Source organism: Thunnus albacares, chromosome 11 (assembly GCF_914725855.1).
Source record: "Thunnus albacares chromosome 11, fThuAlb1.1, whole genome shotgun sequence".
NCBI classification, from domain to species: Eukaryota; Metazoa; Chordata; class Actinopteri; order Scombriformes; family Scombridae; genus Thunnus; species Thunnus albacares.
In genome coordinates, this window is record NC_058116.1 from 26,814,079 (window position 1) to 26,840,237 (window position 26,159).

Genomic DNA, 26,159 nt, shown 5'->3' on the forward strand with positions numbered 1-26,159 from the left:
AAAGCAGTAATGACTCCCACATGACAGGCTTTTATCTTCCAAACATCGCAGTTAGGAAGATATTATGTAGTTTATGTCTTAATGTCCTATTTATTACACAGATCTTAATGTAAAAGTAAAAGCTGTTTCATGGTGTCATTAATTTGCCCTGCCTCTGTGCCATAAGTTAGCCAGGAACATAAAAAAAGGTTTTATTGCAGTAGTCAGATTCTCTTTAAGTGGTTGTTATGTTAAATGGACCATCAAAAATGCTTTTTATTTTTTTGTAAAACTCTTCCAGAAATGAGGATTTTATTAATGAAAGCAAATATCTTCATGACAAACTAACCTAAACCCTTATTTTCTTAATAGTCAGTGTAACAACAAACTGCATGTTTAAAAAAAAAAAGAACAAACTTTTCATCAAACATTTTGATTTGTACTGCTTTTTAATGTGTTTTTTTTTTCCATCAGAAATAGTAAAAGCCATACAATGTAGCAAACCAAAAATGACAAAGCTCTATACAGGCATAGTAGCTCATTCACACACATTCTACAGTCCAGACTGATCTGTCAAAGTGGGCAGACGCCACCGGGGTTTCCATCTTTCAGCAAACAAATGGCTAACATTAGGTTTGAAGGTGATGAAGTCCCCTTTTTCTCGACAAGCATCGTGTAGGCAAAAAAATATAGATTCTTATGTCTCATAAGCCAAGTCAAGACACTGAAACGTGACAGTCATCATAGGAAAAACAAAACTGGATTACTACCTATGGGCGTCGTTCTTGAAAAGAGTGGACTGAGTAAGATTTGCAGATACTGTGTAAAGATTACAGTCAGCAGCGTTAAGGTAACGACTTGAGCATGCAGGCTTCTGTTAATAAATAATGGAACACTCTAGTCAGATATAAAAAGCCCTGTAAGTGCTGTATTTTTTCTTTTTTTTTTTTTTAATTTTTGAAGAAGTACATTTGAGTCAATGTAGGCCCTCAAACTAACCCTTATTTAATCAGTTTACATCATTCTGCCAACTGATCCTACTGTAAGGTATCAGGAAAAAAAAAGGAACTAGTTGTAATCTGTATTACTCGATCCTTGAATGGGACTTTTTAAAAAAAATGCAAAAGCAAGACTTAACATTAAAATTAAAGATCTTTAAGTTAATTTTCTCTGTGATCAAATTATTTTAACTCAAACATTTACCCTTTGACGTGCCATGATCACAGCTAAAACACTGTATTAGAATAAAAAGTGGCTCCTGTTGTAATGATCTTTCTACACCACATGAGGGCAGCAGCTACTGACTGAACTGGTTTTGCTCTTGACAAGTTTCAGACCCCCCCTGCTGCCACCGCACACGCAATAATGACATGAAATGGGGTCTGTCAGCTTCTCATTTGTACAAACACACTGATAATACTTTGACATTTTAAGTGCTAAACTTGGACAATGTATTTTCTAGGCAGGTTTAAGTTAATAAAACAATTGTGTTGGCGTCACTTTAGAATAACTCCAATTTGGACTTTTATAACAACAATCTTTCATACAAAATATTTCCCCTCTCTTAAAAAAAAACCAAAAAAAAAAAACACAAAAAGCCTCCCCGAGAAGCTTCTTTGATGCTGAAAACAAGAATGTTAACAAAAAGGAAGTAATGCTGTGAAAAAAAAAAACATTCAAAAAACAACAGTGATACACTTTTAAATGCACACACTTTACACCTTATATATGTCAACGCACTTGACTTTAGCCAAAATAAAAAGCATTCTTTTCTTCTCGTTTTTCAGTAATCATGATGTATACTTTATAATACATGTATACAAGATAACATAGAGCAACAAAGCAAAAAAATAAATATCTTAAGTCACTGTTTGGAAGTTTTATATATATCTATATATGTATATTTATATGTATAGCTTACTTTTGGGTAGGGTGTGAGTGTTATAACAGTTTTGGCCGGCTGACGCAAAGAGCTGCTTTCTATTGACAGAAACTTTCGATGCAGAAAAACTGAAGAGCTGTAGAATCGGACCAAGACTTTTCTATAAAGATCGTCCTCACAAAACAACGTCCGGCCCTTCAGTAATGAGGGAAATAGTGCGGCTATGTGCTGTGAACAGAGAATGGTGGCAGATAGGAAGCTAATCCTCTCCTTTGCTTGTCTGACAGACCTTAGTGTGGATGTAATGACTCGATTACCTTCTCAGTAATGCTTTTCTGTGTTCACACGGAGACAGCAAATCTGGTTTAGCTGATATTGTCGGACTGTAGCTGCACTTTAACATCCGTCGCATCTTTATCGACACTACTACATCAAACAGGGAAGGACCTGTGGAATTTTGCAGAACATCCTTATTTCCAAGTTCGGCTATTTGCATATTTAAGACGGCCTGGATGAATTTTATGTTCTTCTTTTTCTTAAAAAGCTCTGCATTACAAAAGAAAGTCAGGCACCAAATGTCATCTAGAACAGTCCTACTCATAAAGCAATCTAGAGTATTTACACAGACCTCGCCGGCTGCAAAAAATGTCCAAAAACATTGTTTGCAAGATGGCTACGGTGCAAAAATTGACCTACAGTATCAGTACATACAGAAAAGAAACAGTTCGGTATTTTTTGATTAAGCAGCCATATTTGTTTTACAAAAGAATACTTCCGACCCTCTGACAGTGGCACACTATTCACGCCCTGACTACTTTTTTAAAATCTTTGGTTGACCAGTCAAAAGCCTGATAGATTTACAATCCACCTTTACATCACACAACTTGACTTCTTCTTTTAAAAAAATAAAAAATAAACAATTGCTTAAAAATAACATTTGCACACACAATGTCATTCCCCCCTTTTTGCTGTTCATGTGTTACCCCTCCGTGGAGATCGAAACCGCCTCCCATCCTATTGTCACACAGAGCCACGCCCCATCCTTCACTTCCTCTGGTCCATTCTGTCCGTCCAAGAAGAAAAGCACATGCATGCAAGCCACACACACACACACACACACACACACACACAAACACACTTTCTCTCTTTCTTGTTCTCTTTCATTTGCTTACATACACAAACACACACACACACACACACACACACGCACACACACACTTGCTTAAATGTAAAAGAGCAGGAAAAAATAAGGTGAGGTGTAAAACCAAAATGCTAAATTGTCCAAAGCAGAAAGGAAGTGTCTGTGGTTTAAAAGGAAAGAAAATAACCAAAGGCATTTAAAAAAGCGCCAGGGTTTGCTGACAGCTCTCATCGTTTCTGCGAGCCAATCATCTTCAAGACGAAGTTGACGATGGCGCTGGCGGGCTGGTCAGCGTCCAGCTCAGCGAAGAGGTGGCTGATGTTGTCGGTTGTGCTTCCCTGCTTACGTGCCACAAACCCAAACAACCTGGAAAGATAAAGGTAGAGATGGTTATAAGATAAAGTTGGAGTTACTCTACATTCTTATTATTGTCAACAAATTCTATTAAAATACTTTCGCATTTGACAAAATCAAATGAAGAAATTTCATCCATAGAAGCTTTATTTTTGGAAGTTTTACTTACTTAGCTGTGCCTCCCTCAGGTTTGCTCCATCTGTAAAGATTTAATGAAATTTTTATGACAATTTTAACATTTTAACACTGAAAAATACAAGCAAACTGTGGACTCGCTTCAATATTTTCAGGTATGAATGAAGACAATCATTTATTATTATTTCTTAACCTATATATATGCATAATAAGCAACAACAAGATTGATAATAGTATGTATAACAGATGTTTGGACCTTCCTTTGACTGTTAAACATCAATTATATTGCACCTGATTAGGTTAAAACAAACAACTGGTGCTATTTTAAGTAATCATTATAATGTCTCTGTACTCACTTTCTGTCCTGAGGGTCAATATCGCAGTACGTGACGGTGTTGCAAGGGTAGTGGCGTCGGAAGAAAAGCCTGTAAAAGACGCAAACCGAAGATAAGATTATAGAAACATCAAAATACATCAATAAAAAGATATTTTGACATTCATCTATGTATGTAGAGGCAGATGATAATGTGTGGAGCTGGGTCGTTTTAGCACAGGAACCAGCAAGGCAGAAATATTGCAGAAAACACAAGAACAACTTAACTGGTAACAGTGAGAGGTGTTGCTAATGCCACAATACTTGTGATGCAGGTTTTGAAGTATGGATTAAATATATATATGATATTTTTATATATACAGTATTGTGCAAAAGTTTTAGGTACTTTAGATGTTTACTCTCTTAGCCATAATGCAAAACCATAAGAGATCAGTCCCAAATTTATTCTGCAGCATGACAACGACCCCAAACATACAGCCAGAGTCATAAAGATCTATCTTCAGCTACAAGGAGAACAAGGAGTCCTGCAACAGATGGTTTGGCCCCCACAGAGCTCTGATCTCAACATCATGGAGTCAGTCTGGGATTAACATGAAGAGACAGAAAGCAGCTGAGACGCCAAAATCCACAGAAGAAGTGTGGCAACTTCTCCAAGATGCAGGAACAACCTTGAAAAGCTGTGTACCGAGGAGATCTGCTGCTGTTTTAAAGACAAAGCGTCCTCATACCAAATATTGATCTGATTTCGTTTTCTTCTGTTTATTGCACTTTGTAAAGAGTTAATTGATGAAGAAAAACTTGTTATGGCATTATTTTTAAAAGCATTTCCACTTCACTTTTAGTGCCTAAAACTTTTGCACAATACCCAAACAAAACTGGGCTCTTGATTGAAATACTTGAGTAAATAAAAAGACCCTAATCCCTTAATCCTGTGTTAGCAGTTATTTATTGCTTTTGACTGTGTGCGGTGACACATGTTGATACTTGCTCCTCAAAACCAAATATATTTCTCAAGACATGTTCAAAGCTCTCTACAAACACGTCTGCATCAACATCTCCAGATGTCGTGCAATGTTTGTCTTGTGAGACATCAATAAAACAATCTCCAGACGTCGTTAAGCACTGAGCAGGCGGCATCCGTACTTACTTCCTCTGGTTGTCAGTCAGTGTGATGCCTTGCGAAGACACCTTGAAGTGCACAACGGTGGCAGTGAGTGAAGAAGCGGCAGCCAGTGTCTCAGATATGGCCTTGGCGATAGCCTGAGGGCCCGTCAGGGACTCCATCTCCACTGAGTTGATGTAGAGCACGTTGCATGCTGGGAAGAGAGCAGACGTCCCGGTCAGACAACTTAAGAAATATAAATTTCACTCGTTCTGTGAGCACAAAAAACTGTACATATTGTTTCCAAAATGAATCCTGTAGCATGTTATTAATGACTGTTAAAGTAAACATTACTGCCTGTTCATGCATGAATTTCAATGTCTTCTCATTAGAGAGCATGCTTTCTGGAACAAAGCCGGGGTTTAAATCCATCCAAATCATTCCACATACAACATTCTTGCCTGTTGTTATTGACGAGAAGCGGGACACTGATGTTAAGAGACAAAATCTAAAGACATCTCTAAAGGAATTCATTTCCATAGGTCCGTTTGTTTTTATCTTCATTTGTGCAAGTACCAACACATACAGACAGACAAGAAAAACGCATAGGATGCACATTCCAGATGTAGGTTTCCGAATAAAAGTTCACAGGGTTTACCATGGGAATCAGCAGGGGCCCTCTGCACTGGGATAACAAGGACGTCATGTTGTCAGTCAAGTGAATTGGATGATTCAGGACATCAATAGTACTTATGTCCTAGAATCTCAAAGCTGTATGGGCTGTATTTGAATCTCTAAATGTGAGACTGGTATAAGTTTAGAGGGCTGCTTTTAAAAGTGTGAGTGAGTCTATGTTTTTACCTGCTCCTTGTTTCAGTCGCTCAGCCAGTGGATTTGTTGTCGCCACCTCTGGCACCTCCTCAATGAGATCTACATGAAACAAGAGAGAGGGCACGTTATTAGTGTCGGTATAATGCTTTAATTTCAGTTTTCATTTAGTTGCACTGGTGTATATTCAAAATTTAAGGGTTAAGGGTTGCAGAGGTTCCAATCTCTCTACTGATATCTTATTATTATATTTACCTGCAATAAAGAAAACAATGGTAATGTTGTTAATCATAACTAGCAAAAACAGATGCCTGGAGCAAAATGAAGTTAAAATGTGGAGGCAACTAGATAATATTCTGAACATAAAATGTTTAAGTCTGCAACTAAGGATTATTTTCATTATCGATTAATCTGCCAATTATTCTCTCGATCAATCCACTGTGTTTCAGAATCTCCTAAAGCCCAATGTGACGTCTTCAAAATCACACGTTTTGTCAGACAAATGAAGATAAAATGAAGAAAGCAGCAAATAACAACAACAACAATGGAGAAGCTGTAACTAGAAAATGTTTCGCTTCAAAAAGTTACTTCAACCATTAATTGTTGGTCAAAATAGTTGCAGATTAATTTTCTGTTGATTAATCATTTCAGCTCTAAACCTGATGCTCTCCTTACGAATGTTAAGGCAACTGAGATACTGGAGAAATCACTGATTGAGGACTGAACGTATTAATGTTGGTCAGACACACAAACACACTGTAGATACACCTGACACCACTCACACAAGTTCTCACGGTCTGACATGTTGACATTGATCGCAGTAAGCAAATGCTGAACTTGTGTAAAAGTCTTTCAGTTTAAATAAAGCTTTCATCTGTAGAAATTCTCTTAACATAATGTGATCAAGAACTTTCAGAGAAACAACAAGGAAACAGTTAAAATGCAAAAAAAAATCTTTAGTGAGGACACACGCTGCACAGACCTGTGGTAGGGATGAGTAGTTTGCAGGGCAGGGCCAGTGGTGTGATGGCATGTTGGTAGACCAACGCAGAAAGACAGCCTGCCAAATAAACACAAGAAACAATCACAAACAGACAACATTTATTCATCTTGAACATTTCTTGAATTTCATTCTTTGGAATCCACATTTTGTGGAGAGTGAGCTCCTCCGTGTCCTCAGTTGCAGTTTTTACCTCTTTTCACCAGTGTCAGAAATATTTCACATGAATCTCAGTGTTATTATTAAAATATTCAGTATGGCTTTAGATTTCTGCTACTTTTTTTGTGATAACAGTGTATTTAAGGAAATAATGTTTAATAGGTGTGTTGTGGCTATAATTTAGCAAATGTCTGGTTGAATCAACACCAAACACTTTCAAAATAAAATAATTCCAGGTTTTCAAAATAAAGCCAAAATGCACAGGAAAAATAACCAAATACTGGACATTTTTATCAGTTATTGGTTGTATTTGTTGTGATGTTACACAACTGAGTAAACCCACAAAACAAGTAAATACAATATTCTACATGCATTTTTGAAAATTATTTGCCACCATTGTAAAAATTACTATAACATATACTATTATTTATATCTTCTATTTTATTTTACTCTTTAAAATCCTACACAAACATCTATACAAAGTCATATCATTAATTGTTTAATTATGACGCCCATCACCTGTTATTCATCCTCTGAGACTAATGGATTTGGTTAAATGTGTTTTGTGGATGATAAAAAAAAAACTATTAGTAATATAGAGAAAACTCATCATCCTTCTTATAACGCAAACAGCAACTACGAACAGTAAAAAGAGAGATGAGTTGAATATGGAAGAAGAAGAAAGAAGAAGCAAGACAAAAGTTTACAAAAGTCAGCTTGCCCCATTTTGTATTTGGCAGAAGAGCTCCGTCTCTCTCAGTACATGCACACAAACACACACTCGCACAGACACACACACACACACACACACACGTCATACAGCTTTGTAATTAGTAGGGAGAACATGAGTTAGATCATTTCAGTCAATACTATAATTACAGTCGGATTAAATGTTACAGGAATTGGAAGAAACAAAGGCAGGAGAGGAGCAGCGTTCTGGTTTGTAAATAAAGGTCTACGAAACACACTCATGTTTGACTTTTCCTCCAAACTCTTAATGGTTTTACTAAACTGTCAGTTCGCGTGTGAGAATGTGTTTCAGGGAGGAGAGAGGGCAGCAGGTGTCTTCCACTAACCAAAGTAAGGCTCGTTGGGACAACCCTTCAGTTTCACTCCTTTAGGGCTGCTCTCAATCAGGAAGTGCCTCACCAGCTCATTGGTGATGTCACCTGCAACACAAGAGAGGGAGAGGGGTGAGTAATTCTAGGTCATACTCAGCTGATTAGCACGTAGACATCACCTCATATCTTTGGTATTAGCAGTAAATCAGTCTCCACCTTGACAAATACACAAAACAACTGAGCAGCCGGAATAAATACCTGTTGCATTTGTAACTGCTTTGAAATAATCATATCACCCGCCATCCTGTCCCTTACCTTTCTTGCTCTGATGCACCGATGGCGGGGGAGAGGCTACCTTCATAGCCAAGCCGTAAGCCCCCCTGAATGAATGACTGTCCCGAATAACGAAGGCTCCAGGCTCCCTGTCTCTCAGCAGGCCGATCGCTGTAACACAGTGGACATTCAGTTATTTCCTGTTATCACAACATTAGTATTCTTGGAACTGATAAACTACGCGACTGATGGATAATGTAGATGGTCTGCTCGTTTCCATTTTTAGCCTTGCTATCAGCGAGGCTCTAGCGATGTCAGACACCAAACCAAAGTGACACCACTTTGGTCCGGACTGAAATATCTCTACAACTATTGTATGTACTATTGCCATTGAAATGTAATGCATGCATTCATGTCCCCCTCAGGATGAATTGTGAAAACGCCACAGACTTCTCATCTAGTGCCATCATCAGGCCATTTAAATGAGTCCAATAATTCGTTTGTGACCAAATACCTGCAAAGCTAATGCCTTTCCCATCAGCCTCAACTGTAATTTGTGTTATAAACTGATTAACAAATGTTGGCATGATAACACTCTAAACTAAGATGGCAAACGTGGCAAACATTACACTCGCTAAACAAAACATCATGTTAGCACTGTCATTGTGAGCATGTTGGCTGATGCTCGCAATTAGCTCATGTCTTGTTATTTAGGTATTTGTAAGGGATCATGTCCAATATTACTATTTGATGTATTGTATTAGAGTTAGCTTGGAGCTAATTTACATCTCCAGTCCTTTAGCAGGTCACAATTTAAACATACACTCAGTAACATCCAATATAAACAAACAGGATGAGACACATGATACTAAATTATGCACAGCAGTATATTACTTGTGAAATATCAACAAGATGTGTATGTTAGGGAAATTAAAACGAAGAGAAGGCATGTGAAATGTGACATATTTCACTGCACGGACTGAATTTGGATAACAAGAGTTAGATGTCAGTAAGCATATTAAAAGATCAAGGTGAACTAAAGAAAAAGGGGAGCAAAAAGTGAAAAAGTAAAGATTGACTGAGATTAAGGTGAAACAGGTCCTGACCCTTTGTTTAAAAAATTGCTGTCATTCTGTATTTCATTAAATATACAACTTTTAACACGACTTTGCTTCAGACACTTCATTGTTCAAAGAGAAGAGCTTCAGATCCATTACTTCACTATTTAGTTCAATGCCTCAGTCTGTCCACATGAGACAGTTTAAGGAAGGACGATGGATGAGATGAGCAATACATGCAGATGTTTCCTAATTCGTTACATATGGTGTGGCTTTCCTTTTGGGAGTGGATGGCACTAAGTACAAACACTGAGTGCATGTGTGTGTGTGTGCATGCATGTGTGCATGTGTGATGTCATTGCAGTAGAGCATGTGCTTGTGTTTAACATGATATAATCCAATATGGACTGTGAGCCAATGCAGATGGGGCAGCCAATAGCCACTGACCTCATAACCAAAACACATAACCAAACACACAAGTACAGAAATATTTTTGTGTGTACATGTATATTGTGCAGGTTCCTATATGCATATTCATTATTGTGTATGTGTGTACATGCATTTATCAAACGTGATGAAGGTCCCTTGGCGTCAGTGTGGGAAATTCAAAACCATGACTTCAAATTCAACAAAAGCATTAAAGTTGAATCACAAGAGTTTAATCATTCCAGCCAAACGTTCAATGCTTCATAGGAATACTCAGTCAAAAACAACAGTGACCCAGTTTCAAACTTTTCAAATCACAACTTTCAATTAAGAAGTAAGTAGTTAGTTAGTTTTGCCTAAATATTGCTTAACACAGAGCTTCTGCTTGTCCCTAGCAAGGTTATTTGTTTATTTCTGTTGCTTGCAACCAAGGTAATCAAGCATAAAGTTGCAAGCTACAAACTTTGAGATTGACTTTGGGTTGAGACTTTGATTTTCAAAATATACATCTCTGGTGGACTATTCCTTTAATAGAATTGTGTAAACATTATGCCACACAGTGAAAAAAACAATCCTCATGTTTGTAGGATCTTACCTTGCTCCCTGGAAATATCTGGCTTGTACCAGTATTTAGACGTGTCTTGGACAAACTTGACATTCAGCCTGCTCTCAGGACTTCCATCTGCGATGAAACAAAATTCATTTTAACATCACATAAAATTACATCAGTGTGAATGACAAGCAATGTATGTGTCTTGCTGAAAAACCTACCTACCAACACGTCATTTAAGATAACACCCAAAAGCTCAAATATAGACTCATTATGTTCTTTTACTGCTGATTGGAGGGAGGTGTATTGTGTATTGGTATTTACATTTGGTCAAATCATGTAAAACATGGAAAAAGCCAGCACTCCAAAACCCTGCAGGAAACCAGAAAACTCTAATTTCATAAACTATTCTTGCCTGTTTTGCTTGTACTGGTACCCTCCAGTATTGTGATTGTGAGCATAGCATGGTTTTGGTTAAGGCGAAGCATAAAATCTCTGAATGTACATATCAAATGGCATCAACATCCTTTGGAAAAATATTTTGTTTAGAAATGGCAATGGAAAGAGAGAAAATGGAGAGAAAACTGGTAAACTGAGTTGGAAAATTGTGAGGGACCATCAAATTCTGGCAATAAGAATCCAGCAAGAATCCAAAATGCCATAATAAAGTTACAATAAAGCAAATCCCTGAACAAGAAAAGGCTTGTCGGTCTCTGCCACCATATTAGACGGCGCCCTATGTACATAGAATAGACAGTACAAGCAGAGAGGTGGCTGCCAACACACTGGGCTGTAAGCCACTCTACAGCTATAGAGCCCCCTCAGCATCTGGATTGGGGTGTTTCAGAAAGGTAGAGAAACAAGCATACAGAGAAGTTATCATGTAACTCCAGAGAATGTATGTACTTACCAGGCATGTTGAACCTGGAGAAGTCGGAGAGGGTGTGGAAGTAGCCAGGAGTGGGTCCTCCACTTGCTGGGGACATTATCTTCCCGTTCAATGAACCATATGACAGCGCTCCATTTGGTCTATCACCACTTGACATGCGCCTTTTCTCGGGAAGCTGGGGCTGAAAACTGGGGGCTGGACTACCCTGCCGGAACCCTACGCCCATCCCCATCGTCCCCCCATCCTGGTAGCCTGCAGGCGAGATGGGAAAAGAAGGTGTTGGTGGTCCCTGGTAGCCCGAAGAGCTGCTCTGTCTGGACAGGTTCCCATGCCTCTCATCTGGGGTGGTGTAACCGCTGTGCATGGGGTGACGGTCCAAACTGGGACTTCTCTGGGACATCTGTGAAACAGATGGGTGGCGACCCAACACTGGACTTCCTTGGGGATGTGTGATAGGTGGTTGTCGGTTGAGCACAGGGCTGCTCTGCAAGGGCTGGCCCAGGGACGGCTGTCTGCTGAGGACTGGGCTTCGCTGAGACCCCTGTCCCAAAGCGGTCTGTCTGCTAAGGACCGGGCTGCTCTGAGCTCCCTGAGACAGACGGTGACCGAGGATGGGACTGCCGCTGAGACCTGGCATACCCACCTCAAAGCCATTAGCTGGTGGTATTTGCTGGCCCATGGTGGGACCATCCTGACAAACAGTAGGGCGCTGCTGGAGGACGGGGTTGTGTGTGGGACCGAGGATGTTCGTCCGGTACTGTGCATGGGGACCTCCATGGCTGAGCGTAGTCTGGGACAGTTCTGAGGTGGGCAGGCTAGAATCTGAGGCCACATAGCCCCCCAGTACGGCGTTGGGACCAAGATAGGACAGTGTAGGTGTAGTAGTGCCAAGTGAGGAAGAAGCTGGAGAGCTGGAATCCAGGTAGGAGGAAGGGGGGGTATTCAGGGTTTGATATGAGGGGGTAGGAGTGGGGTAGGCACTTTCTGTAGCCTGGGAGCGGAAGCCCGAATCAGTAGTGGGTTGGGACGGAGTGCTAACGCTGCTCTCTGCTAAGGGGCGATCACTGGAAGAGAATCGAGAAACATGTGTTAACCATCTGAAGGTTTTGTGCAAAGTTTTCCTTTTGAAGAAATTGAAGAGTACACAGATCAAACACTTTGATTGGATGCATGATTTTGCAGACTAAAAAGCAATTTAAAAAGCCATCTATGGCTCCAAAAGACAACTCTTTCTACTTTAAACATATTCTCTAATTTCTTTATGGTTAATTCTTCGGATGTGGCTTTGGACTGAAAAGTAAAAACACATTCTGTTTCTTACTCACCCCTGTGAGCTCAGGATGGGACTGCTGCTGGACAAAGGTGGGTTCAGGGCATGGGAGGAGGGACTTGGACTTCTCTGCTGACCTGCAGTCTCTCCCGGTGGGCTAAGACTGCGAGGTGACGAGGACGGCTCTCCGACTGCCGCTGCCGACCTTGCAATAGACTCCACATAGCTTCTTGGTGCTGCGTATGAGAGAGGGGGTTTTTCTATGAGCCACACATTTACAACAGCTGTATGTTGTGTGTGTGATAATCCAGTGGTTTCCAATGCGTATTACATGATGGGGTGTCTCATCATAGTCAATACGGGTGATACAACACAAAAAAAAAAGGAATGAAAACCGTGAAAATAGGTGTCTTAAAACAAGAGTGGCACAAATGCTGCTGTGGGAGTGGTTGTGACTTTTCAACAAGTGGAAATGGTTTCACCACAAACGATATGTAGGTGGACTAAGACTAAATAACAGTCGAATGAAGTTAAAAAACATGAATGTTGATGATGATCTGTGGCGTTACAGCATCACTCTTACCTTCCTCTCCCTCACTGCTCTCATCATCTGTGAGGCATCATGTGAGATAATCCAGAGAAACAGAGGATTGTAAAAGAACAGAGGTACAGCAAGGGAGTTGGAAAGTTTTTTTTTCTGTGCTATATTTTTTTTTTTAATTTGGTGTTCACAGTGTGTGTGTGTGTGTGTGTGTGTGTGTGTGTGTGTATGAAAGGGGACGTCAAAAGAACTCATAGTACTAGAAGTTAGGCGTTCCCATGTAGCCTTCAACAGCAAACACAGAGAGTGTGTATTTTGGGAAAGGGTAAAGGTCGAGATGCTTAACATGTTGTTTTGGTACACTAGCTGCTAGGAATAAGGGTTTAAAGATTAAGCTAACTCAAGTGTTATTTTAAGCATAAAAATGTCATTGCATTTTTGTGTTTTTCAGCTTTTCTTACTTCAAAGTATAAGCTTGTTTTACATCTGTTTTACAAACAAAACCTTCAACAGCATCTGAAAATAATAACAACTTGGATTCAGTTCTTGCCTCATCATCATTTCCATATTTGAGTTTCCACAGAGACTACCAAAGGTTGTAATTCTAATAAAAGGAATGTTACAACCAACCTGATCCGGTTTGATTGAGGAGGATTTCTGCCGGATTGTGGGGTTTCAAACCCAGGGCTGACAGTGGAGTCTTGGCAAGACCAGGAGGGGACCGACCTGAAGAAAAATAGACAGTTACCAGCTGACAACATCATACATCACAGCAATCTTGACAGCTGCTACCTGTTCTTTGCTCCCTAGGCACAAACATATTCTCCGTACTCACAGAATACAAATGTTTCTATAAAATCAGTGACATATTCTGACAGTTATTTATCATCGTTTTGACAAAAAAAGGTAAGAAGTAAAGGAGAGACTTGTGCCACAGTGTATAAAACCTTCAATTTCATATCAATTTAATTTCCACATGGTCTGTTTTTCTGTGTTTTTCAATAGTGATCTACTGTAGTCAATATGACTGCTAATACTAACAGGTAAAAAGCTGTCAAGGCAAGAAACAGTGACACAGGAGCAACATTTTCAGAAGGCGTGTCCATTCCTCATGCTCTGATGGAGGAGCAAAACATGCGTGTGAACTTCTGGCTGTGACACCACCTCACTCTACCATCAGCAGAATAAGGCGTGTGTCATCAAAGCAGAGCTGGGTCAAACTGGACTCATCAAAGGGTACTTAGCTCCCCAGGAGCTTGTCATGTTACAGGAAAATGACATTTTGATCCCTCAGTTGTTTTATAGACTCTATAGCTTTTATTAGTTTTACATTCTTTATATTTTTAGCAATGCTAACACCACTGTATTCATTTTAATGATGTGTTGCCACTACTGCCTATGAAAAAAGCAGGAACTTTGACACAGTCTCTGCTACAATAACACCAGAGGGAAAGATGAGGAGTAGAGGGTTTTACCACAAGAGCCTTAGTGAGTCATATTTAGACGTATATTACTATAATTATTGTAACTGTGAATGTGTTTTATTCCAGGTAACACTTTCCACTACATAAATCTCTGTTCCACCTGTAGTCTTCCTTTACAGTGCCAACCACTCCTTTCTTTCCTCTCCAGCATAAACACAAATAATTACGTGGAAGGAAAAAAAAAAAAACTCTTGTGATAACAAACGCATACTGCTAGCACAGTTATAAAAAAAAAAAAAAAAGGACAAGACATAAATGGCAGGGTAATCAAGGTGGCAGGCAGAGTGCTGGCTGTGGTGAAATAAGGCAGGAACAAAAATCCAAATACAAATGACAACAGCAACACGGAGAGCAGCAGCAGCTGAAAACATGGAAGTTTGAAATAACTGCATGTCTTTGTGCTTCATGTGTATGTTTGAATGGATGTGTGCATGTGTTGAGACTTCATTTTTTACTTCATATTCCCCATTTTGCACTATATGTCATTCCTATTATATTAGCAAAAAACGTATGGGTGTGTGTGTTTTATCCTTTATCATGTCCATTTTGTTGCTGGTGCTGCTCTCGTGTTGCTCTCATGCCAAAGCGGTGCAGGACTGTGATAAGTAACGGCTAAAGGGTCACTCGAGCAGAGAGAAGGGACAAGGACAGGGGAGGGAGGGGAAGGGGGATCAATATGGCTGACTTCGTGGGACAGTGGAACTCCGGAAGAGAGACATGCATCGCCCACTTACCAAAGAATCCAAATCAATTCTTTGTACTTGCAGCCTAGATGCCCCACAGTTAATCATGGATGGGGTGTGTAGGGCAGCCTAAGTGGACACTTGGGGAATGTGATTTGTAGACACTCCTCAAATGACAGTATAATGGGAAATAAATCCGGTGTCACGTGCACTGATCAATTAACTAACCATGCACCTTTAACGAGTTTTGCCAGAAACTGCAAAACTGTTTTTCAGTTAACTGATGACACCTGTTTGCTACGTTTTGTGCTCATGTGAGAGACAGAAAATCAAGATTTGTGGTCCGTTAAGACCTTAAAAACACAAACAATGAAGGAAACAAACTAACCTGCAACAGTTTTATCTTGACAATTTGTTCAACATACTTATATCTCAGAAAATGCTTCTGCTCAGTGTCAGTGTGTGTTCAATGTTCCCACTTTGAGGATAAGGAGGGACGTTATACTACAGAGCGTATGTTTTTATGACTAACTTTTATGGATATGCCCTGGGGGAGATAGGCAAGAGGACTAGATGAGGTAATTGGTAGACTTGGCAAATGACGTGTTACCTAATACATAACTCTTGTGTAACTCAGTGTGGGGTGTATATGAGACTGAGAGGGGTGGGGGTGGGAAAAAATGGGGAGATGAGGATGTGTATATTTATCCTCAATTGTATGTATGTCGGTTGATCTATTTATCTACAGTTTATCTTTTCTGTTTTCTGGCCTTGTAGAATAATAGTTTTTTCTTGTCAACTCATGTCTGAATGGGAAAGACAGAAGAACATGACATGTGACCAAGCAGCAGGCCAGATTTGAATTCTGGACATCACTTTTACACCAGACTGACTTGGCCTTTAGCTGTCTTTCTTTCCCTTCTTTTTTTTTTTTTTTTTGCATTTTGCGTCTTGTGAATGATGACTACAGACATTCTTGAGAGAAAAGATAGATTCGGTCTTCACGAGACGTGGCCACTCAGGCATTTTAATGAGCCAATACAAGGCCAGAAGGCTGCAACTTCCCACTCGTACACTGGACATTGGATAGGCAGCCCATTTACAATCTGAATGAAAATGGGATGAGGTAATAGTGGGAATATTTTTTTCACTCCTTGGAATATGTGGTACCAAATGGAGTGCATAAAGAGAGAAATTCAGTAAAAATAAAGTACTTTGAGTGACTAAAAACATGATGAAAACTCTTTTTCACCTCATGGGTTTGAAAGACTTTTGCTACAGTGGGTTTTCATCAGTATCACAAGTTTATCTACATTTCTTTTGTTCCACTTAAAGTAAGAAACCAGAAAGTAACCACTACTAAGATAAATATTAGCATTCAAGAATGAAATGTTAAGTGAAAGTACTTAAATATATTATGATCTTCTGTGGACTGTTGTTTAGTTCTTTAGACAGTTGCAACCATTTATGTACATACATAAATCAATCACGTTTCCTATCTCATTAAAAAAAATACTCTCACCACTAGAAACATCTGGACGGCATTTCAAGAAGGGAGCTAGCCCTTTAAAATTTATATCAATATGTGGTTGTAATGTTTGGAGTAACTTTTTGTTTCCAAGGATAATCTGCCATACTGCATGAGGACACAAGTCTTAGACGAATCTCTAGAATAAGAATAATTCTCTGTTGTCAAATACAAGCCTCAGTTAGGATCTCTTCATCATCTTGAATATCTAACTATGCCTGAGCTCCACAGTGCCTTCTGTCAGCCAGAGGGGAAACTTACACAGGTTGAAGTAAGGGGTTTGCGGCGAGATGGGGAATGCAGGGGTTTGGGGAAACACCTCACCACCAACTGTGGGTGTAGGACCAGTGGGCCCACTATCCATCTCCTCGAAGGCCTCCCGGTAGCTGTGCATGTGTTTCTAGAGAGGGGAACAATGAGATGAAAAAAAACACACAGATGCAGCAGAGAGAGCAAAAACAGAACACAAGCATAAAAACACACACACACACATATATACACCATATTCATGTTCCCAAATGTACGCTTTCTACCTCCTTGGGTCGTCCTCCAGGGTTCAACGCTATGGTGTTGACAAACTCTGGAGAAACACAGCGAATGGGGGAGCGAACCGGGGCATCAGGAGAGGAACCATCATCAGGACCGTTCTGGTATTGGCCATCACTGGTGATGCGACGACGAGGCAGAGTTGCAGGCTCATCCGAGGACATGGCACGGGCCTGGACACCTGAGATGACGTGCAAGCGAGTGTTAAAATTCAGTAAGAGCTGGTCAAAGCTGCTCCAGCAAATTCCATCACTGTCACCAGAGATTAATGGTTGTCAGCCATTGTGAATGCTCACTGCACAGGTCATCATGTGCATTTGACAGACAATCAAACACTGCAAAGCATTTGCAGGAGGCCGTGGTTGTTCAAACTTTCAAATTTAACATGCACACACACAAGGTTAATGCAGGGTTAACTGCTGATCAAACTGCAGCCCAAAAACAAATCCTCAAATTTATTAATGCAGCTTCTCCGTGAATGATATCCTCATCCAAACACGCCACACAAACTCTTGCAAGGGTTTCAAATTTTGGAGAAAATAAAAACTGACCTTGGAAACATAAAGTGAAGTTGTAAACTATAATATGCAACTATTTTTTGGAATACGGGGAGAAATATGTTCTCTCGCACGCATTATCAAGACTTGCTGATACAGACACTGGTGGAAACCGTATTTTAGTTATCTAATGCGTCAGTGTGGCTGATTCTGGCTAAACCTCAAAGCAACCAGTAAGCTCATTTTAGTTAATCTGGTTTGAACTGGGAGAGTCAGAGAGAGGGAGAGAAAGCTACCAGCGTTAAACAAACAGGATTTGAGTTAAGAGTTTTAAGCTAATATGCAATGCCATTGACTGGTGTTTCTAAGAGCAGCTCTGCCAGTGTGAAACATTATCACTGGCTACCCCGCGCTTTGGCACAAGATGAATGTTAATGGGAGAAAAAAGGGGAAAATACAATAGGTTTAAGTAACAAGCGCGAAACATTGGGGATTATGAATTATGTGTGTTTACCCAAAGTATTAGTTTCCTTGATGTTTGAAACTCTGTCACTGTAACACATGCATGGATAATATGGAGTTTTTGTGATCAAACAATCATAACTCAAGATCTACAGTATCTTTTTCGGAGCTTTCAACTGTATCTCATTGATTTTATCAGTGATATAGAGTTTGGTTGATGGACGTGGAGATCTCCTGTCTTATTAGGTTTAAAAATCTTCCTGTTTTCTTCAACCGACAACTACTACACAACAACAGCATTTCTTCTCTCACACCTAAATGAAATAACATCTTAGCAATACTTAGTAATAATCTCACAGACAAACTGAAAACAAACCCCTGATAGGCGATTTTAAAAATGTATGCATTTGTCAGTCGATGCTAACAGACATTTACATACATGGAAAAAACACACAAGACCCTATGAACCTGACTGTTATGGAAACAGTGAAAGTATTAATATTCCCTTCACTTAGCTTCACTTTAAAGTGAGGGAGAAAATCCTGGCCGAGTGTCTGTGGGGCTCATTTAGAGATAGTAGCGAGTTAAATAGTTGGGAATAAAGTTAGCTGCCATTCCTGCGTAAGGAAAAACTCCAAGGTGTTAAAATAGATTTTCTATATGTTTTCGCCATCAAAAACTTCCAACTATGTCGAAAAGACTTAATGTGTTATTTATACATAATATAAAAGAATCAGTGCTAAACAAGTTAGGATGCTTGATTTATCTAGTTTTATGTTGGCAGGTTGTTGGTTAAAAAATCTTGGAACTGACAGATTTGAAAAGCATGTAGTCTACCCCCCCCCAACAGAAACACACCCACCATCACACCAAGCCTGGAAACTGAGAACCAGATGTACCCACGATGCACTGCTCTACAGCAGAGCACTGTCAAACACTGCCCTGTTGCCCTAGCGACAGCTAATGGCTTCCAGCTGAGATGGCTGGAGATCTCTAGGACTGACTTTTTTTTTCTCTTCTCCCATTTCTCGGCTATTTAAAATCCAGTTATCATGTGGAATAAGCATGAGGTTCATTCCAAAAACATAAACTTGATATAGGTGATCCTGTGGGTGTCTTTTTTTTTACTTTTTAGAGGAGGGGAAACCACAGTCTCCATATTTGCAAACCTGCAACTGAGAGAGGTTATCTAAGGTAAGACTAGGAAGATTTAAATTCTGGCAGTCAGTTCAAATCATCATTTATTTCAAATCTTGTGTTTTGAAAACTGGAATAATGAAATTATTTCAAACACTACAAATGACTCAGTAGTGTAGAAATGTCATGATAATTTCAGATGTCATTGGAGCTTAATTCCAACTAATCCGAGATCTTCTCTGTGGCACTCTACTCTGACGTACTGTTGCATCTCTAAAAAGGATATTGCTGTCTGCGGTAAAGAAACCAGACTGGCCCCTGACACCCTCGGGCCCTACACAGGACAATCCTGTCTGCATTGTGGTCGCTGTCTCCCAGTGGACGCATACGGCTTTAGTGATGTTTCCAACTAGGACTGTGGTCTCTCTCCTAGATTTAGTGTCCTTTGTCTGGCTTTGTAAATCTTCAAAATAGTGCGAGTGAAAAAAGCAGCTTTGAATGAGGCCAGTGTATCCTGGCCTTGGTATTGTTCCCCAAGTTTGGCAAAACGGATCTTGTGACATGCACTCTCCTGGCAAGGGACAGAGCCTCCTTTGTGCTTCCCCTGTCTCGTTCTTGTGAAACTTTAACATTATCCAATTGGGTTTTTTTCTGTGCTGGGGTAATTCCCTAACCTTGAGATAGGCAATGCAGAACAAACAGCAAACAGGGGTGCTGTAAAGTATGCAAAGAGATCATTAGATGGTTAGTTTGAAGATGCTGATGCTCTGAAAACCTGATGATGACAGAGAAAAATGTGTAATGTGTGAAAGGGAGAGAGAGAAACATAGACAAAAAGAGACATGAGCAGCTACAGATGGGGTACTCAAAGATTAGATATGCGAAATGATTAAATGCAAACCACCGCACTCAGAGGCAAAGTAGGTACAGACTGATTGAAGGAACACTTGAAAAAGATTTTTTTTTTTTTTTAAGTGTTCCTCTCAACAGGCCGGGAGAACCAACCCGAGAGGGAGTGAGAACGGCGGTGCTCAGACTGAGAAGAGGTCATGCTGGGGATGACACTTTGGACACGAGCCGAGTACTCTGGGAAAACAGATGAATGATGAGAAGAAGAAGAAGACTGATCATAACAAAACTAATAGGAAAAGGTACACAAGTAGAGAGAAAATGAGGTCCCGCCTATGACAAGAACAAGAGAAGAAGGTAACTGACAGATATTTTCTATTTATATAAAAGATGCTCATTTCTGTTACAGAAGTTTGGACATCAACCTATGAGTGTTGATGTGCACGCTAACATCTAAATCCCACATTAAAAACCTTAAGTGAAACAGTTTTGTCCTGTCATGAGAAAAGGAGGATTTCTATGATACACGAAGTAGAAAGCAGTCAGATTTGGGTCTCATTAAACTGACAGAAACAGTATTCTACATTTCTAACTCCTGGCGGTGTTAAACTAGCATTTTGTTTTGTGTAATATGAACTATTGCTCTACATTGAAATGGCAGTAAAGTTAAGTGAACCATACTGTTGATTCTAGAAACCCTCTTTCTGCTTCTTTCTGTTTGTTATCTGAAGGTTCAGCTATCACACTCCTTTATGTTGACTCTGTTCCATTTCTTGCTGCTCTGCAGGATGTCTGATGTGCTTATCTAGGGACAGTCAACCTGCTGGGCTGGAGGGATCACTTCCTGTTTGAGCCTGAGTGATAGGGACTGATGAGGTGACATTCAGGAAATGAGATAAGGACAGAGCAGTATTTTCCATGAGAGATGTGTGTTCAGTGCAGGGCCGATGGCATCAATATTACTCTTCAGTACATGTTCTGTTCTGCATTTGCTGCCACAAAAACAACTGATGCAGTGAATAATAATTCACAAAATGAACAGTATTTAATTTAGCATCTGCAATGACTGTTAAACAGCAGGGTAATGTTAACTTTACCACTGCTGATTTAAAGACATGTAGTACTGTTTGGGTGCTTCTTAGGAGAAGCTATAGTGGAAGGCTACAATCAAGATTCAGTTTTGCACAAGGCCTCAGAGATATTTGGAGCTGTGCAGACCAACCTTAGAATGAAATCAAAACATTTTTAATCTGTTTTCCAGCGAAAGGTTGCATCTTCAAATGTATTTTTGTGATCTCAAAGATGTCTGTCTCTGTTTGCTGAGAATGATAAAAAGGGTTGCCAGAGGCAAAACCAAAGTTTAAATCCAATATTTCCACTCCACTCCACTCCACTCTTATATTTGTTCTCTGTTGGATGCACTGTAGGTCAGGCCCCACACTGTCTGTGGAAATATTGGATTTTAAGGTTGGTTTTGCCCTGGACAAAATTTGTATCATAACATGCACGCTATAGAAATGTATGAGATCATATAAATACTTTTAAAGATGCAACCAGGTGCTGGTAATGGGAATTTTTTTGAAATTAAAGATTTTCCCCTAAGATATGAACAGAGTGCTGAGGTCACAAATAGAATGGAGAATGAATCAGACAGTCAAGAGGAAATAAGTTAATGTTAGATCTTACCAGCTACTCTTTGGGCGACCAGACCTTCAACGTTGAAGACTTCATCAGGCTCACTGTCTCTTGGCTGGGGTGATGTTGAGGCAGCACTAGGGCTTCTCTGGGGCTCAGAGACCTCTGCAGATTGGGACAATGTGTTTGGTGGGTAGGTGTTGGTGGGCTTGAGCTGGAGGTGGCCAGGTACAGAAGGGGATACTTGTGAGGAAGGACTGGTTCCAGCTATTTCAGATGTGTAACTCAGAGATCCCTGGGCAGGTGCAGGGTCTGGTGTATTAGGCTTCCCAGGTGATATCTGAGCAGGTAACGAGTGGCTGGCCAGGCTGGACATGGGGCCAGACAAGTGGGTATGAATAGCGGCATCAGCCTGATAGGAAGGTCTGGTTTGGCTCTGGGAGAAGGACGGCTGTGTGGTCACTACATCATTGTTTTCCCTCAGTGGAGCACTTTGAGACTTAGGCACCAGCGAACGGCCTGGCTCCAGGTCCAACATGAGGAGATTAAGGGTTTCAATAGATTGCTCAATCTCTTGCTGGGAGGCGCTTTGGCGATGAGGGAACTGTGGGAGGCTGTGGTGACTTGGCATCACTGCCACAGATGTAGGTGGACTAAAGGTGAGCCCTTCAGTTACTGGCTCCTCAGGTACACCAAACTGCTGCCAAACATTGAGACCACGCTGGACGGCATCCCTGCTACTGGTGGTGCGGGCGGGAGCTTGTGGCATAGACTTTGGTTCTGCACCATACGACTGAGAGCGGTGCAGATTGCCATTCTGAGTAGCCATGTAATTACCAGAGTATGGGGCTGAATCACTTTGGGTCAAAGTGACAGGTTTGTTGGATATGCAAACCTGTGGCTGGATGGTTTCCAGGGGCTTTTCTGGAGCACTGCGCTCCAGATATGGCACATGATCCTGGCCATTAATAACTGACTCAGACTGGTAATAGAGATCAGCTGGTGTGGCCCGACCATCTGTGGAGGAGAATGTCCCTAGACTGTCCACACTGTTGCCCTCTTGACTGGTAGGCAGCTCGTCATCTAAAATGTCTGTTTCACGGTCAATACTACCGTGCCCATTGACATGGACCTGAGCAGGCACCAGGTGAAGCATCCCTCCAACAGCAGAGGTCGGGGAGGACAGGTAGCCCTGTCGGTGCATGGGCCCCTCCAAGCCACTCAGGAGTTGCTCCAGCTCCTGTTTCTCTTGGGGACTGATGGGTTGTTGGGGAGCTGGGGCGTGGTGATGGACTGAGGGTAGCTCCTCACCTACAGGAACATGTGGCTGGCTCACTGTGGAAGCATGGGAGGCTGCTGCTGCTTCATCAGTTCGGTCAGTTTTGATGGAGGCAGTAGAGTTTCCTGAGTCGCTGCTCACTGACAAGGCATGGTCAACTGCAGGCAGTGCGTGCTCAACAGCAGTGGGTGGGAGGCCATTCGCTGTGATTGTTCCTTCAACAGACTCCTTTTTGCGCACTTTAGCGTAGAGGCTGCCGTCCAGGGGTCCTTCGGTATGGATGACTTCTAGAACAAGAAGTTCAAAAGACACTTGTTACAATCAGATTAAACCAAATGCAACACTCAACAGCCATTTAACTTTCCCTGACCATTTAATTTTCAACCACCCAAATAATCTTAGAGCCACTTTGGCCATTAAAGAAATAAGTCTGGAAATCTTCTAAATATGAGCACATTCTTTTCATCAAGGAATAAAGAGCAAAGAGTGAGGAACTATCAGAGAGAGAAGCAGGGATATGGGGACATTTTGTGGCCATTGCCAAAACAGCTGCAGTTAAATTAAACACTGGCTCATATCCATCTATTCTACCAGCTTCAGGAAATGAGCAGGGTCTGTGGCATGCACTTTGGAAAAAACGATGAAATCACAGGAGCCTGCCTTACGCTTTCTCAAGCCAACTGGACTAATCTGTGCCACCTGAGAAATACTGGCATAATAGAAGATGAACCAGTTTCTGATTTGATTTGCTCATAAGCCCTGCAACTGTGAACAGGATAACCTGATGCAGAAAACGATGACAGATGGACATAACAGACTTTTAATCCACTGATTTCTTAACTCGTAAGCTCCGATAGAATGCTGCAATGTAGGTTGTGTTCACTGAAGCCAAATGCACGTGCACACATATTGTACTTACACACACACATGCACATACACATTCACACATGGCCACACCCAAGTCCAGTGAAGAGGAAGTAGGGTGCCCCAATCAGAAGAATTTAGTCATCACTGGAAAATCAGCCTCACTGTGTAAGGGAGACCTGGAGGCTTTTCCTGGCCTCCGAAACCCAAAGCAAAACAAAAGCTCAACATACTGAGAGTTTAACCGAAAAGACTGAAACACAAACCCTCCCTAATTCCCTCATACAGCCAACACATTGCACCAATTTGCCAACATTTTTTACGCAATCAAAGGCTGTCAAAATATCAGTTCTTTCTTTTAAGGTGTAATGTTATATTTCTTTAATTCATCACAACCATCTCACATCATCCATATCATTTAGTATCAGTTTGTGTGGTTATGCATACCTTAGAAGGGCAGAAAGAAAACCAAAACCTCATAACCCATGATTGGGCATGTCCTGATAAACAAATCAGATAACTGGGAAAGGAGTTGCACAAAGAAGCTGTCTGTGTCTCTGTAACTTATAGATATCTCCATCTCAGTTTCAGTGAATACAGGGCTCTGTAATGGAGCTTGTTGGGCTTACACAAGCTGGGTACTGCAAAGTCTCCTTGGCTGGACCGGGGCAATTTGCCAGGGGAATGGCGCACCGTAGTGGTTGCACTGTCAGGCTACTGATGGAAACAAATGTGGTGGTTCTTGGCCACAGAAAATTCCAGTTTGTGTTGTCTACTACTAACCTATTAGTGATTTTACTTGATTGGTACATTGGTGGACCACTAGCGGGAAAAAGAGGCTATGGTAGCTTCCAGCATGTCTAGACTGATAATGTCCTCTTGCTGTACTGCATGCCATTTGGACAGTATATCCCCAGTGTTAGTAGTTGTGGTCTGGCCAGCTCAATTTATCAACACACAAGGTAGTTCTTATAATTACCACAGTCAACACAGACAATATCCAAAAGAGACCAATTATGATGCCAGTTCAGATTTTTGGAAGCTGATGATATGAACTCTCCACTAATGTCAGTGTTGTCTCCCCTGACAAGTTAGCTGTTAAGACAGGAGGTTCCAAATCAAGTCACCGTGACAAATTTATACAGCTCATGAAACTGTTTAAGTATCGAGTTAGGGGCTCTGCATGCATTCCCACCCACATGAGCACACACACTTTTAATGCATCACTCATGCCGATAAACATAGACATAAGTCGTGAAAGAAGAGCTCCCCTAACTGTCTCTATTTCAGCACCTTTATAATCACTTGCCCTGTAGCCTAATGTGACTCACGCAATTAGGATGATTACTCACACAGCTCAGCTGATTTTACATCCTGAACGCCTCAACTAAAACATCTCATCAAGTCACTTCAGAGAAAGTCAAAGTTTTTTCAAAGGAAATGACAGAAATACCTCCACAGGTGGAAGTTCCCCTACCTGTGTGAGCAGTGGACGACGGTATGATCCCAAACTAAGCTGGGAAAAGGCCTGACGAGGAGTCCCCGGGGTGGGACATGAGGGATTACAGCAAGAGTTGGGGGAGTTGGTTCTGGCTACTGTTCCCTCTCCTCCTCCCTCTACTGAATAGCTTGCTGTCTGGCCGAATCAGGAGAGCTTCTGCTGTTGCTTGCTGCTCAGTGGCTCACACTAGTCTAACTCTGCCCCTGTTGTGTGTGCGTATGTGGGAGGTCTATCACAACAGCCTGTTTGACGGTGTATGTGGGAGGTGGGGGGTAACTGGCCATTGAATTTCAGAGTATAGAGATTGAGAGAGTGACATCAGTCCCATAAGGTAAGGCTCTCTCACACATCTACTTCCCTTACGTACAGTTTGGACAAGCCACTATTTCATAAAATAAAACTCTTTGCTTTACTTAAGAGACTCTTTTTTTCCAATAATAGTGGATGGGAAGGACACATCATCCCATTCAACGAGAACGAGAATGAATGAGAAAGCGTGTCCAAACTTTTTGGCTGGTACTGTACATTGACAGAAAAGCACATATTAATGCATACACTAACATTCACAGAAATAAGCCCTGCATGCTCACATACACACAGATGCCCCTCCTTTAGCGCACTGGTGTTGAAAACACTCATGTAATGGAAAGAGCTACTTTGTCCAACAACAGCCATTTAACAAGCTCTCTCCAAGCATGGAAGCGGGGAGAAA

The 26,159-nt window shown here is 41.0% G+C and overlaps 1 protein-coding gene and 1 long non-coding RNA gene across 14 annotated transcripts in view; both read right to left on the reverse strand.

Moving 5' to 3' along the window:
• Window positions 1-409: 409 nt before the first annotated feature.
• Window positions 410-26,159, reverse strand: part of tns1b (tensin 1b) — a 174,396-nt gene continuing 148,646 nt past the window's right edge. For 6 of the 13 annotated variants that reach the window (XM_044365248.1, XM_044365246.1, XM_044365252.1 and 3 more), the window contains 17 exons: window positions 21,855-23,369; window positions 20,325-20,405; window positions 17,211-17,404; window positions 16,939-17,077; window positions 13,613-13,708; window positions 12,497-12,677; window positions 11,193-12,235; window positions 10,328-10,414; window positions 8,291-8,419; window positions 7,991-8,083; window positions 6,738-6,815; window positions 5,789-5,857; window positions 5,586-5,612; window positions 4,973-5,141; window positions 3,848-3,916; window positions 3,526-3,555; window positions 410-3,368 (listed from right to left, as the gene is read on the reverse strand). In XM_044365248.1, the coding sequence (XP_044221183.1) occupies window positions 3,230-3,368; window positions 3,526-3,555; window positions 3,848-3,916; window positions 4,973-5,141; window positions 5,586-5,612; window positions 5,789-5,857; window positions 6,738-6,815; window positions 7,991-8,083; window positions 8,291-8,419; window positions 10,328-10,414; window positions 11,193-12,235; window positions 12,497-12,677; window positions 13,613-13,708; window positions 16,939-17,077; window positions 17,211-17,404; window positions 20,325-20,405; window positions 21,855-23,369 (4,139 nt within the window). In that variant the 3' untranslated portion in view covers window positions 410-3,229. The remainder of the gene's footprint in view (window positions 3,369-3,525; window positions 3,556-3,847; window positions 3,917-4,972; window positions 5,142-5,585; window positions 5,613-5,788; window positions 5,858-6,737; window positions 6,816-7,990; window positions 8,084-8,290; window positions 8,420-10,327; window positions 10,415-11,192; window positions 12,236-12,496; window positions 12,678-13,612; window positions 13,709-16,938; window positions 17,078-17,210; window positions 17,405-20,324; window positions 20,406-21,854; window positions 23,370-26,159) is intronic. The other 7 variants (XM_044365257.1, XM_044365250.1, XM_044365247.1 and 4 more) reach the window with 6 other exon arrangements.
• On the reverse strand, window positions 14,084-16,932 carry LOC122991845. The gene is made up of 2 exons (XR_006405922.1): window positions 14,975-16,932; window positions 14,084-14,134 (listed from the first exon to the last, which is right to left on the reverse strand). It is a non-coding gene; the product is annotated as an uncharacterized LOC122991845 (long non-coding RNA).